This window comes from Eretmochelys imbricata, chromosome 2 (genome assembly GCF_965152235.1).
Source record: "Eretmochelys imbricata isolate rEreImb1 chromosome 2, rEreImb1.hap1, whole genome shotgun sequence".
In the NCBI taxonomy this organism is placed as follows: Eukaryota; Metazoa; Chordata; order Testudines; family Cheloniidae; genus Eretmochelys; species Eretmochelys imbricata.
In genome coordinates this window covers 180,023,078-180,038,562 of record NC_135573.1, presented here as the reverse complement: position 1 = coordinate 180,038,562, position 15,485 = coordinate 180,023,078, and the positions used below count along the sequence as shown (strand labels likewise).

The window sequence follows — 15,485 nt, the reverse complement described above, 5'->3', positions numbered from 1 at the left end:
TTGTCAGAGGCACATAGTTCTCCACTCAGCATGTGCATATAAGTCCCACTGATGCTACTGGGAGTTATTTACCTAATATAGGATAAAATATCACTTACACTGAATTTATGGCAATGTTAGTGAGACTGGAATCTGGCCCTGTATCTAACCAGTCATCTATATGTGGAATTTCCACCCACTTCAGTAGGAGCTGCACATGTGGATAGAGGGTTGTATATGACTCCCAAACACACATGATATTGGACCATTTCTTCTTTCAGTAGCCCCATTTCTGTTTCTGCTTCAGGAGGCCCATTTCAGCGGGAACCCTGAATGTGCATCTGAGGGCAGAACATGGCACAGTGTGTGTATGTGTTTCCTCCTTGCATCAAGGTATTAATATGCCCTACTGTATGTTGTTTCCATTGCTCTTCTGTAATACTTTCTGTACCAGCATATAAGTATATTCAGCTTCTAGTGAATAATGAGTAAATAGGAGCTAGCTTTGAAGATCAAAAAGGGTCAAAAGGGCCTACTCTGCAGTGGTGCAGAGTACCTGCAACCACCAGTGAAGTCTGAGAGGAAGTGATGAGAAGCAGTGTAGCCTACTACATTAGGACTCAAGAAACTGGGATCTATTCCTGGCTCTGCCACCTACTTGCTATATAACACTGATTAAGATCAGTTCACCTTTCTGTGCTTCTCTTTGCCCTCCCCTCTCATCCTCTGTCTGTCTTTCCTATTTAGACTGTAAGCTCTGTGTGTCTGTACAGCACCTACCACCATTATGTCTCATCTTGATTGGGTCATCTAGGCTCTATCAGAATACAAATTAATAGATGATCATGATGATAATAGTAATAAAATAAATAATAAATAATAATAATAATAATGCATACACTTTCAAGATTTGACCAAACATTGTAACATATTTATTTTTAACATGAGTATCTAAAAATAATTAACAGAATTACCGTCTACCAGGGTACACTAACGCTTTTCGTTCATTGCAGTCTCTGCCTCTCCAGTGATATCCCCTCAATGTCTAAAAGACGAGAGGCACAAATAGGATGTTCTTGTTATTCTTTCTTTTTTAATTTCAAATATCTAAAATGACAGTGTAACTCAAGGTGCAGGAATAAAGCCTAGTAAATGGGTTTTATTCCAAATTCCCAACACTAAGCTTTAATACATGACACTGTGCTAATTTTGATGCAGAAATAAGACAAGCTGCCAATTTTAATTTTTTTAAATGGCTTTGCTTCACCATCTATTAATTCAATAAACATACTACTCAGTGGCAGAGCAGTTTGCTTCTGCAGACAATGCAGCTATCTCCAAAAATGGCATAAATGAGTGATTTCTTTCCCTTTCCCCCAAAAGAATATTACCTTCTATAATAAAAACTGCTCTCACTCGACTCCTGTGCTCTCCCATGAAAGAAAAAAGTTTTGTAGAAGCTAGCAGGAACTTCAGAGAGATTCTTGTCAATAGGGGATTATCCCACCAAAAGAGAAGCTTTACTTACTGGGAAATCACTAAATTTATCTCCATCAAAGTCTTCATAAGGTAACTTATTTTTTATGACACTGTAAAAAACACCACAATACTTTGTTTCAGAAACGAAAATACAATACAGAGATGAAAATATACACGCTCTTTGTTAATATATTATTAATTTCTCACTCCATGTTCAAGCACAAGGATCTGCATTTCAGAGTACTGATTTCAGTCTCTCTGTTCTCCGTTCAATGGAGTTACACCTGCATAACAGCAGAATCTAGCACTAAATTCCTAAAATAAAATATCAAATCAAATCTCTAGTAAAATTAGCCTAATACTTTCTGAATTATGTAAAGTGACAGCATACTGAACCCCATGGATCCTGTAGTTCTTCCACACATTATGACATCTGTCCTTGGCTAGGGAAAGCAGATCAGCAGCTGTCTTCAGTGGTGAAACAAGCACTCTCATGTATTGCTTAGCAGGTAGTGTTCTTGGAATGACATGCTAAGAATCCTCTCCTTGGGAGGCTAAGCATATGACCTTCAAAGAGTTTCCAACCTCTTGGACACATGAGAGCTGCTGAATCAGGGTAAATAAACTAAGCTGGTGCTCCTGGGCTAGGTGGTTTCAAATTACATTAGCATCAGGCACTGAGAACCAATGGAGATATGTTATGCACATCTGTATTTGTACTTGTCACCCTGGTTCTTTGTGCACTCAGTGCTTTGAAAGTACTGCCTGCTTTAGGCTAGTTCAGTCTCTGTGATTAGTGTTAGTTGAAAGGAAATGGCACAGATCCAGAACAAGTTCGAAGAGGAAAACATATTCTGCCACATATTGCGGGGGAGGGAATTGAACATCGTTGATCTGGCCTATATTTTATAGTGTGTATGTATGTACATTTTGGCTCCCACTACCACTATCTGACTCACGGAGCTAAATCTTCTAGTCTCCCTGCTCATAATACTTCTAGCCTTGACTTAATGGATTTTACAGTCTCTCTAGAAATTTTCTGCACAGATTACCCCAACTCCTACTATTGATATTTGAGGTTCACTCACGAGAGTGGAATTTTACTGAACTAATTGGGCTGGGAAATAGGGTCATTCTAAAAATGCTTCATGTGTTCCTATCCCTTACTAGATATGCTTCATGTGTTCCTCCTCCAACCCATAAATTCTCTGCTCCAACAGATGCTCTCTGAAAACAGTAGCCCATTTGATGCCCAGTCCTACATTCCTTTATTGAGACGTGAGCTTTAATATGTGTGTAATTGAGCATTTCCCCTGTGCACTTCTTATCTTGTGCCTTTTAGAATTATACAGATGCTACTTGCTGTGATCAAAGGACAGCATGTTTCTCTCCAGTGGGACAGGAAGCACAATAACTGGGTGAGTGACCAATATTGACAAGTCTCTTGGAGACAGGAAATCTGAGAGGAAAAGTGGTACTAGATGATAACCTGGCTTGCAGACATGGAATCTCTGGGTGGGAAGACGCCAAGTTACCCCCAGTTTGGGACAGGGCCTACATGTCCTCCTATCACCACTGTCATTATACTTTTGTTTTCAATATTAAAAATATTCAAATTCATTTCCAGCATCTTCTTCTAGGAGCAAAATGTACCTTAACTGCTGTTCTTTCTAAAGAATGTTTCTGATGGAAAACAATGTTGTCATCTTTAGGAGGAGTACAAAGCCCTTTTAAATCTGAAGTTGTTGTTTTTTTTATTTATAAAAAGGAACAAGTGCCCCAGATATTACAATTTCTCTTATTAAGGACTGGAAATATCATACATACTATTTAATCTTCTCACACAGCTTGACCAGAAGGGGAAGTGCACATATACTTGAAAAACCGGCTGTGTTTTTCTAGGAAAAGAGAACAGTGCATTAGTTCATATAGCTCACATACTTTCCACCTGCTTGTGTAATGTTTGTCACATAATTAAAGGGGATGAACAATTTCCTGGGGGAAAATGGTCATTTACTGGGATTCTTCACTTTAATAAAGTCAACGTTTTATAAACCATCTGCATCTTGCAAGAGAACAGAAAAAGTGACAATGATACTTACCAGGAATTGTGGAAGTGTTCATTGAACATAAATCTTGTTCCTGAATGCTCAATGGGCGTTTTGGGTGAGCAAGGGATGCAGGCTCAGGTTAAAAAGGAGGATAATTTAAGGAGCTGGATGTGTACATAGTACATCCATTGGTTTTTAATGGGATTCCTACTTAGAAAACCCCAGGCAGGGCCATGTTTACCGCCTGTAGAAAATTATGCTCCAAGGTAAATCCTTTTTACAATACATGACCTTCATTGGTGACAAACCAAATGTGGAGGATACAGAGTAATCCTAATATCCCAGAACAAAGTAGCACTTACTGGTACATGCTTATGTTAAAGAAATGCTCACATAATGTAAATGGGGCATTAATTTAATGCACATGTGGCTAGTATGACCTACCATATGTTCAAATGGACTATAAATATGAAGGGCTAAAAATTCTTTTGTCAGTGCACAGCCTGAGTAACTGGGCTGTGGGCTAAGGAGGTTTGTAGGGTGTACGCATGAACAGCTTGAACAGCATCTTTTCCTCAGGCCACGGAGGATTACTATTATTATGTTCAATACTATAGTACCTAGGAGCCCTAGTCATGGACTAGGATCCCCCTTGTGTTAGGCACTGTATAAACACAGAACACAAAAACAGTCACTGCACCAAAGAGTTTACAATCTAAGTATAAAACAAGGTACAACAGATGGACAGACAGACAGATGGGGGAGTACAAAGAAACAATATTGGTCAGCATGGCAATCACAGTCACAGATCCACCAGTCTCACCCCACTTTAACCCCACTCTCTATTTTAGCTCCCATGGTGCTGTGCTCTGCAGCAAGCAAGAAGACTCAGACCTCCTGTGTGGGCTCCCTGCATCCTAACTCCCAATACTGTACCAATGCACCAGTTCTGCTGTGTTTAGGACTCAACATGCCCCCGGTGGCAGGGATTAGGGTGGAAGGAAGCAGATTTGCTCAGGCAACAACACATGATTAGAAGTTAACCACATGTCTTGGGTGCATATTGAGTGGCCAGCTACCATCAGTATCTGATATTCAAGAAATTCTTGAATTGACTATACATCAATGCTAGGAGCCTGGGTTACAAACGAGAGAAATTGGAATAGTTTATTTATGAGCATAATTCAATCTAGTTGGTATTACTGAAACCTGGTGGGATGATTCGCACTATTGGGATGTTAAAATCAATGGTTATAACTTATTTAAGGAGAACTAAGTAGACAAAAAGGGAACTGCCAGAACTAAAACATCCTTGTAATTTCTGATTATAGATGACAATTTCCTAACTCCAAAAGTGTTGCAGCCAACACAGGGGAATGCTTTATTAGATCTGTCCTAACAGTCAAAGAAAAACTGATCACAGAACTAAAACTTAATGGTAGCTTAGGTACAAGTTATCAGGACTTGGTTACATTTACAATGTCCAAGCAGAATAAAGTTCAGATCAGTAATATATATACTTGATGCTTTAATAGGACTAATTTCACAAATCTGAAAACAATTATGAGCCAAATTGGGTAGGAGGAAGATAACTGGATAATTGGGAATTATTTAAGAACACTTTACTAGATGCCCCAAAAGCCACAATCTCACATTTGATGAAGAAGGCTGTGCTGGTTAAAAAAACACAACAATCTGGTATAGAGGGGAAGTGAAGGCATCTATTTATATCATTCTCAAATGTGGGATTGTGGCCTTCGGGGCACCTTCTATCTATCTATTTATATCTCAAATGGAAGAAAGGGGAAGTTGATAGTAATGAATATAAATCAGAAATTAGGAATTGTAGAAAATTGATAAGGGACACAAGGAGAAATCTATGGCCAGCAGAGCTAAGGACAACAAGAATGAGTTTTTTAAATATATGAGAAATAAAAAGACTCCTGACAATGGTATTGGTCCATTACTAGATGGAAATGGTAGAATTATCAATAATAATGCAGAAATAGCAGAAGTGTTCATAAAATATTTCTGTTCTATATTTGGAGAAAAAACAGACAGTCTCATCAGATGGTGATAGCACTCTTTCAATCCCACTAGCATCTCTGTGGGATGTTCAACAGAAGCTGCTAAAGTTAGACATTTTAAAATCAGTAAGTCCAGATAACTTGGATGCAAGAGTTTTAATAGAGCTGGCTGAATCATTAATGGTGTTTTTCAATAAGTTTTGCAGCACTGGGGAAGTTCCAGAGGACGGGAAGAAAGCTAATAGAGAAAGTAATGACTCAGAGAAAGACTTAGGGGTTGTGGTGGATAATCAGCTGAATATGAGCTCCCAACGTGATGCTGTGACCATAAGAGCTAATGCATTTTGGGATGCATAAACAGGGGTCTATCTTGAGTAGGGATAGAGAGGTTACTTTACTTCTATTTTTGGCACTGGTGTGACACTGATGGCACTGCTGGAATACAATGTCCAGTTCTGGTGCCAACAATTCAAGGTGCTAATTGGAGAGGGTTCAGAGAAGAGCCACGAAAATGACTAAAGTATTAGAAAACAGGCCTGATAGTGATAGACTCAAAGAGCTTCTCTATTTAACAAAGAGAAGGTTACTGGGTGACTTGATCACAGTCTAAGTATCCACATGTGGAATAAATATTTAATAATAGGCTCTTCAGCACAATCCAAATGTCAGGAAATTGAAGCGAGATAAATTCAGAATGGACATAGGGTGTAAATTTTTAAGTGAGGGTAATTAACCATTGGAACAATTTACCAAGATCATGGTAGATTCACCCTCACTGACAATTTTTAAATCAAAATTGGATGTTTTTCTAAAAGATATGCTCGAGGAATTATTTCAGAGAAGTACTCTGGCATGTGTTATGCAGGAGGTCAGACTAGCTTATCACAGATAGTCCTTTCTGGGCTTGGAATCTATGAATAGGTGTAAATATCACACAATAAAGGGATACTTTAACATGCTATACACACACCCAACACACACCCCAACTAGCTTGTGTAATTGTTTTAAACAACTTTGGAGGTGTGTATATGCTGTAGTTAGTTTTGTAAAAATATAATTTGCACAAATATATCTGACTTTTTAAATGACTCCCCCCGCCATGTAAATCTAATCCAAATGAGGAATACAAAAGCAACAGGAGAGATTGTAAAATATTTTTTAGCACCTTAAGCTTCACTCAAGCTGTCAGCTTTTCAGTTTCAGCCTAAGGGCTAGTCTATGCTGGCAACAGCAGCACTTTAACGTGGCTTGTGTAGTCATGGCACAGCGCTCTTAAAAAACCCACCTCCACGAGGGGCGTGGCTACCAGCACTGGGGGCGTGGCTACCAGCACAGGGCACAGTCTACGCTGGCGCTTTACGGTGCTGAAACTTGCAGCGCTCGGGGGGGAAGGTGTGTTTTTTCACACCCCTGAGGGAGAAAGTTGCAGCGCTGTAAAGCGCCAGTGTAAACAAGCCCTAAGTCACAATGTTCTGCAGTGTGCAAAAGCCTTTGATGTTAACACAGCCACATCTGAAGCCTCTTTGGAAAGACAATCTGGTGCTTTAGATATATTACAGTCAAATTTAAGTCCAAACATAGCTGTAAGTAGAACAGAAACTTTCCTCCCCTCCCTTCGGTTTCTCATTTTAAAACAGCTTCAGATCGAGGCCACATTAACTTCAAAGATTTCACATACACAGCAGACATCCCAGCTTGGGCAGAAGCAGCTGAGGTGATGGTTGCATTGAAGACTTTGAAGACACAAGAAAGAGATTATAGCTAGTCCTTCTATGTGTACACAGTAGGTCTCCTCCCCTTGCGTAGCACACGTGCAGGCCAGCTAACAAATGCAGTATTTCACTCAGGGGACTGCAGGGATACTTTCATCTCTGTGTCCCAAGCGGGTAGAAGAAGATAGCTAAACCCCCACAATCCCAACCCCAACATCCACACACTGGCCCACAGTACAGGGTTGGTGAACTGAGGGGAGCAGACTGCACCATCCTACAGCCTACACACACCCTGTGCACACATTGGAACTCTCTCTGGCTCCCTTTGGGGCAACGCTGCTCCCCCTGCTCTCTATACAGGGCTGTGCTTAAAGAAACAGGGTATGATTTGAAATGATCTTCTATTCAGACATTTTTGAGTCGGTCAGGCAATTTTCTCCCTATCTGCTGGGTCAACTGCCATTTTGGGAAGCACACTCAATGCAGCATTTTACAGAGACCACACACGTACACACACTGTGCTCTCTGAAGAGTGATCTTACCTTTTGTTTTCTTCTTCGTTGTTACCCTTAATCTAAAATAAAACTCGATCAGACTGAAAGTGTATGGTGGCACTTTTTTGTATGGAGAGTCAAAAAAGATCATTAAACCCTTGGAAATTATATTAATTTTAATTAATGTGTAGCTTTAAAATATGTTTCAATAAGGATAGCTGTGAGGTAATTGCTAGCAGTATGCTAGGATTAACTACAGGATGGACCTAACCAATTTATTTTTATGCAGTTTTGATTTGGGACCATGTAGTTTGTCTGTCTTAAACAATTCATGCCCATTATTCATTGAACAGTGAATGGGAGAACTAGTATTTTGAGGAATAACTGAAGGATTGTTCATCCTGTCTCAGGGCCATCATCTGCCTAGCCCTGTTGTGATAAATGAGCCTATAAATTTACCCTAATTGTGAGCTCAACTGTGAAAGTGAGTGAATATTCATAAAATGTCACAATAACCTATAACACCAAAATGTTGATGGGAAAAGGTCCAAACAGGAGACAGAAAGAATGAATGAATTCAAACAAAAAGGCCAACTGGTATAACTCATGGAAACAAAGAGACATGGGACCGAAAAATCAATGGACCAAAATTGGTGTGTCAGAAATTAGGCTTAATTGGTGAACAAAATGAGAGGGTGAACTGTTCTGTCCATCATTCCCTCTTGGCACCCTTAAAAGAAAAGATGATTTTGTGAGGAAAGGAAGAAGAATTTGCCCATTAACAGCTACTGACTGGGAGATGGGCGAACCAGCAGGAGCAAGCTTTACCATCATGGCTCCACCACCACTGTCTCCTGGAATCCAGTCACCATTGGGCTGTCTTCTTCCTAATCCTGAGACATGTGCTGACCAGACTAGGCCAGAGAGAGGGACCCAGATGACATCAGCACCTCCACTGTCTGCAGCTAAATCCTGACAACCACCTGGGATGTGAGACTTTTTGACTCCCTTTATGCACCGCTACAGACTAGGGACCGAATGGCTAGGCAGCAGTTCTGCAGAAAAGGACCTAGGGGTTACAGTGGACAAGAAGCTGGATATGAGTCAGCAGTGTGCCCTTGTTGCCAAGAAGGCCAATGACATTTTGGGATGTATACATAGAGGCATTGCTAGCAGATTGAGGGACGTGATCGTTCCCCTCTATTCGACATTGGTGAGGCCTCATCTGGAGTACTGTGTCCAGTTTTCGGCCCCACACTACAAGAAGGATGTGGAAAAATTGGAAAACGTCCAGCGGAGGGCAACAAAAATGATTAGGGGACTGGAACACATGACTTCTGAGGAGAGGCTGAGGGAACTGGGATTGTTTAGTTTCCAGAAAAGAAGAATGAGGGGGGATTTGATAGCTGCTTTCAACTACCTGAAAGGGGGTTCCAAAGATGATGGATCTAGACTGTTCTCAGTGGCAGCTGATGACAGAACAAGGAGTAATGGTCTCAAGTTGTAGTGGGGGAGGTTTAGGTTGGATATTAGGAAAGACTTTTTCACTAGGAGGGTGGTGAAACACTGGAATGTGTTACCTAGGGAGGTGGTGGAATCTCCTTCCTTAGATATTTTTAAGGTCAGGCTTGACAAAGCCCTTGCTGGGATGATTTAGTTGGGGATTGGTCCTGCTTTGAGCAGGGGGTTGGACTAGATGACCTCCTGAGGTCCCTTCCAACCCTGATATTCTATGATTCTCCTCAGTGTGTGCTTTTCCTTCCCCACCTTATTTCTTCTCATTCCTTTCCCTCTCCTTTTTCCTTCCATCTACTAAGAGTCTGGCTTTGCCAGCCAAGATTGCATATTTTGCAACACTGTTGTAAGCCTGTGACCAGAAAGGCAGATAAAAACAATGCCCCAAACAGTCCAATGCTGGCCCAAGTTGCCAGGTTTTGGAGTGGCTAATAAGACTGTGTTCCATGCATGTGTTTCTTGAGCAGTGAAATTGCGAGAAAGAGTCAACACCAGAGACAGAAACTGTGCTTTCTATGTTTGCTGTTCTTTTCTCTCCCCTCGTTCGTGTGTGTGTGTGTCTTGTTTTGTCTTTTAAGAAATGGGATTGGGCTTTAACAGCAACAGTGGCTCCAGTCCCTCTCAACTAACCTTTTCTCTCCTCCTCAACCTTCCCCTCAAGGACAGCTATCATCCTCTTTAATATCATGTAAAAGACTGTCAAAAAATTCTCTCCAGCTAAAGGGAATGTGAGCAAGGGATGTCGTTAAAGTGAAAGCCTTGCTTAGTACTTTACATTTCAAATGCTTTAACTCTTTTCGCTTGTGTCTTTAACATAAGGTTAAAATGTTTTTTCCTCAAGACACTAAGCAGGCTGAGGTCTCTGCATTACTAAACCCCAAACCTTATACAGTTTTAGATTTCTCCAGTGATGGAAAAAAGTAGAAACTTCATGCAATTTGCGAGGAAATATTTGACCATCACTAACATGATATTCAATGGTAAGAATAAGGAGCATGGTCCTGTTGTTGCTGCTCCACATGAGGGGAAACCCTTATTTACAGTGTATTGTTTATTGCCTTGGTATCACAGTTTGGCAGTAGCCCAAAGGCTAATTAGGAATCTCAATTTTCATGACTGTGAGCAGCATCACAGTGAGGATTCAGGAAGAAACAATATCAATAATTTCTTTGCAAACAGCAAAAAATGTTTGCTCAGTAATCAAATGCCTGAAGAAAATTGGAAGCAAACTCCATGGCTTACTTGACTCATAAAACTGAAGGCATAGCCAGCTACCAGCAAAAAAGTTGCTCTTCTTTTCGCTGCTACCAATTAGAGGTGGGTGCAAGGCTCAAAATGTGAGGTTTCCAACTCTAGTGTTTAAGGCTGGCTGGAGCCAGGCCTTTACTTTGGTTCAGCCCACCCATAAACATATTTGGATTTCAAAGAACCCCAAAACGCAGGGGTGTTCAGATCCAGCGTTTTGGTTCAGGCTTATCTCTAATAGCCAAAGGTCTGCGCATGCAGAAAAGGTTGGAGTGATGGTGGGTTAGGAAGAAAAGTGTAACTGCAACACAGACAGGGCTGGACCAGCAACAGATCTGGAGACCCAGCTGGAGGAAGAGCCCTGGACAGAACTGACAGGCTCTGGAAACTTCTGCTTCTGTAAAGAATCTAAATAGGATTTGAACCAAAGGGTTTGACATCGGGCTACTGAAGCAGACTCCTAAGCTCTGCAGCGTCATGGTGTTTTGTGTTTATTATCTGGATTCCTGCCACCGTTACACTCTCATGAAGGCCCTATGGGGTTCAATGAGGTACTTGTGTGAGTGAGCACTATTCAACACGAGTGAGGCTGGCAGCACAGTGTTGTGCATAAACAAACACAAACAACATAGTAATAAATAATAATGAGGCATAATGCTGCAGTAAACACTCAGATGAGGATTTGAGCATGGGCACGGAGTCTGAGTTCAGGGAGCTTCTTGAACCATTATCAGGTTGGCAGGCTTAATAAAATTAATTAGAGCTCAGCAGGCTTTTATTCATATATTTCTAGCTTTTTTTATTCCCCCATTTCCTTTTTTTAAAAAAATGCTATGTATTAAGGATGGACGAATCATCCAAGAGTTAAGCTAGCACCAACTGTGCGCGAGTATGGTACTGCACCTCAGCTGACGTGTAAATCTGCTATACCTATTACGGCTTGAGAGGACCTAAACTCTTTTACTTTTCATTATAGTTTTGGTCTTGCTGGCTCTATCTTTTATTTTCCCATACAGTCTCTCTGCATTTGTTTTTCATTCTGCAGTATTTTCCACCTATTTTTACACTAGACATTCTCTTTGCTCCTTCTTTATTCCTGTATTCAGTCTCACCTAACCACAGTGCAGAACTAATAAATTCTGAAGTCTGAGTCAGCATTTCAAATCTATGAGGTTCAAATGGTTTTGAAATGCATCCGATGAAGTGAGCTGTAGCTCACGAAAGCTTATGTTCAAATAAATTGGTTAGTCTCTAAGGTGCCACTGGTACTCCTTTTCTTTTTGCGAATACAGACTAACACGGCTGCTACTCTGAAATTTGAAATTATGCAAACTGAGGCCACCTATCCCTGATAAACGCAGTCACAACATGAAATACCTTTTGTTTCTTATTTCTTACCAGAACTTTGGAATTCCTGACAATCCTGTTTGCTTTCCTTACAGCCTTATTCAGCCCCATCTAAAACAGCAAGAGAAAAACAAAATATATCAATTTTGCATTACCTATATATTTTTCCCCAAATATTTTCTCTCTTCTGTCATTAATCATGGCACAAAAATGAAGGATGGATCTATAAATAAATCATTCACTACTTTTTATTGGACTAATAATCAATTATCTAATCACCGTGTATGAAACTCCAGTTGCAAGAGTTCATTTATTTTGCTTCAGGGCACCATTTATTTTCTTAGATGAAATCCAGCTCAGTTTACGATTTTTGATTCAGATCTCAGCAATGCTGAATTAGTGACAGTGGACAAAATTCAACAACTCTTACAGAAGCGCTATCTATTTGTTCTATACAAGATGGCCAGAAATAGGATGTAAGGATGCACGAACCACCCAGTCTCCAGAAAACAAGAGGTTAACTTCAGTTCAGATTTGCCATCTGTCATAGCTCTGTAGTGTTCCCTGTCGGTTGAATATGGTACTTTCAGTACTCTTAGCCTCAGTTTCCCTCTCAGAGGTGGTTCCCTTTGTTATACCAATAAAATAAAAACCAGCAGGATCTTATTAAAGGGGAAAAGGCAAAATACCACACTTATTGTGAATACAGAAAGAATCCTAGTAAGCAGTTAGTTATAGCTATAACATTCCATTCAATCTCATATTCACTCATGTACACACACACACACAGGTTCTGCAAGGTTGTTATCATAGTTACCAGCCTTAGAGTTGCTCATGCCAAGCCACTGGCCAGGTGGCCTGGACATGAGGAGGGAGCAGGGCCTTGTCAGATGCTCATCTGATGCTCCTGGAAGTTGGTTTGCAGAATCAGACCCCAAAGTTCTCACTTTCTAGAGTCCATTTTTATAGGAATTTCTTCCTATGCCAGTCTATGGGAATTGATTCATCATGCTGTTGCTGAATCAATCAGCAGATGGCACATTCCTGATGGCTCCGTGCTGCCAGATGTTATCTTGTTCTTTGGTTCTCCCATTCTTGAGGCTGTTGGGTGGATTCCAGTCTGCCCTCCGGGGGTCCTCTGGTTATTTCCACTTGACGCCTTCTTCAGCCGATGGACACTGGATTCTTAGGCTGGCACCTCCCTGATCATTCAGTTATTATCCACACCAAGCGTCCATCCACATACATCCTCTATCTCTATTTTAATCACAATTGTTAATACAACAAAAGGGCGGGGAGTCTCTGGGTGCTGCTTCTGTTGTTACAGAGCATTGCTTTGAGTCTCTCTCTGTGTGAAATGCTTTGAGAACAGACTCTGTCTTAGAATATACGAACGCAATTAGCAGTTGCAAGTTTCACACATAGAGGGAGAGAAACAGTACCAAAAACCCAGAGACCTCTTAATTAGTAATACCCTGGAATTTAAACTGTGGGGAATCAAACTCATTTGTGATTTTAATACAGAACTTCTTTAATATGATCCAACATCCTCAGCTCTCCACACACCAATTTGTGCTGGAGATGTGGCTTAGCTCTCTGGCCTAGTCACAACAAACACAACCCCCTCTGGGGTACCAAAGTTGAAACTAAAAAGTCTCTACCAAACAAAAAGGTCCCTCTGCCCTTTGGGGCTTCTCTTTAACGCACCCATGGGGCACTGTTCCCAGCCTGTTTCTGGGCTCGGTGCCTTGTGTCCTTCCTGGCTCTGGGTCCCCAGGCTGGCTCCCTTGGAGTATCCTTTTCCTTGCAAACCCTGGCTCAGGGCTTTCCACAGGAGCTGGTGGTTCCAACTCACGGGATGCATCTTCCATCATAGAATCATAGAATATCAGGGTTGGAAGGGACCTCAGGAGGTCATCTAGTCCAATCCCCTGCTCAAAGCAGGACCAATCCCCAGTTTTTGCCCCAGATCCCTAAATGGCCCCCTCAAGGATTGAACTCACAATCCTGGGTTTAGCAGGCCAATGCTCAAACCACTGAGCTATCCCTCCCCCGCTTCCCAGAGAACTTCCCACTTTTTCTCCCCTTATTCTCAGGGAGCAGGTGGGGAGAGTTTCTCTCTCTCTCTCTCCCCCCCTTAGACCTGATTCACCCAGACTCTCCTTCTTTGGATCTCTTCCCCCCACCCCCTTCCTACTCTATGCCCAGGTGCCCTCTGTAAAGCCCTCTTAATTGGCCAAAATGGAGAGTGCTGATAAAACACAGGTGCACCAGCCCAGCTCCCTCTTAAAGGGCCAGTGTCACCCTGTGACACAATCCACTTGCACATGTTCTAATGAAGCATTCTGTAGGTGTCCAAAAGACAGTAAATTTACTTACACAGGGAAGTATAGCAGAACAGGGGGACAGATTGGCCAAAAAGAGGGCATGTCAAGGAGAAAAGCCTCTCCTGCATTTGTACAAGTGGGTCAAAAGCAACTATACTAATATTAATCCCTTACACTTGGCAGCAGTACACAAAGACCTACATAGCCACCCCCAATTGCAGTGGAAGTGTCACTCTTTGGAACAAGAAATGTTACTGGGCCATCTACCCAACCAATCCCATTCACAAAGGAATTCACATGCATCGGGCACCATGAACATGAATGACAGCAGTAATACTAGAGACCTGTTCATATTGCAGTAGGAGGTAATCTATGCAGTGCTCTGTGAAGGTCAAATCCACAGCAACCACTGGCTCTCACAGCCAGGATCTGCCAAATATTCAGCAATACCATTAGGACTCAGCGGGTACTCTGGATACAAGAGGAAACAGCAAGGGGGCCTAGTTTTTATCAATGTCTAGGTTCTTATCAGCAGCTCCACTAATCTGTAACACCTGCTGTGTGTAGTGTGTCACAGAGATCTGTGAGTAGGCATCTGCAAGACACATTGTGAAGCAAAGCTGGCTTGTCAAGCCTGCACTCTGACACTTCACTTGGGACTACACCTAAGATTAGGGCTTGATACTGAGAGTCACTAGGAGCTCATTGTCTCTTTGGATCAGGCCCTTGTTTTGCTTGTTCAGACTTGCAGAATCCAAAATCTGGTGTGCACCGTTGACCACAACTAATTTACACTTGCGGTTTCATTTTACACTTATTTTGTGCCTCTCTTATAGAATTTGTCCAGATGCGTTTTCTTATTTTGGTTAAATTGCGCCAAAATCTTCAGTCCAGATAGACTGGCCTGAGAAAAGTGCAGAAGGAAGTGGGTAGTGGAGCAGCTAAGAAACTGCTTTGCAGCCACTCTCACAGCACAAAAATATGCTAGCCTCAGACAGTAGATCTTTCAGCCCTGCTCCCAACACCACACCAGCCCCTTGCATGAATGCTGAAGCACAGAGAGCCACTGTGGAGTAGACCTCTGCACCTTACTGTGGTGTGAAACTCTCCCTTCCCCCACCCCACTATACAACCTTCGGGAATTCTTTCCCTATCCTTGTACAGAAGAATCACACTGGTTCCTTTGCCAAAGGACCCTTCACTGTCGAGGAGGTGGGGGATCCTCCCTCAGTTACACTCAGATATCCCTACTGATTGTGTTGACTGGGGTGTAATTGAGACTAGAATCTAAGCCACTGTAGCTAAGTTA

At 41.7% G+C, this 15,485-nt stretch overlaps 1 protein-coding gene across 3 annotated transcripts in view; it reads right to left on the bottom strand.

Annotated features, from left to right (window-relative positions):
* AOAH (acyloxyacyl hydrolase) overlaps positions 1-15,485 on the bottom strand; it is a 119,094-nt gene that overhangs the window by 59,828 nt on the left and 43,781 nt on the right. For all 3 annotated transcript variants that reach the window (XM_077809231.1, XM_077809233.1, XM_077809232.1), the window contains exons 6-9: positions 11,901-11,960; positions 3,286-3,356; positions 1,508-1,568; positions 954-1,024 (exon numbers count right to left, since the gene is read on the bottom strand). In XM_077809231.1, coding sequence (XP_077665357.1) covers positions 954-1,024; positions 1,508-1,568; positions 3,286-3,356; positions 11,901-11,960 — 263 coding nt within the window. The remainder of the gene's footprint in view (positions 1-953; positions 1,025-1,507; positions 1,569-3,285; positions 3,357-11,900; positions 11,961-15,485) is intronic.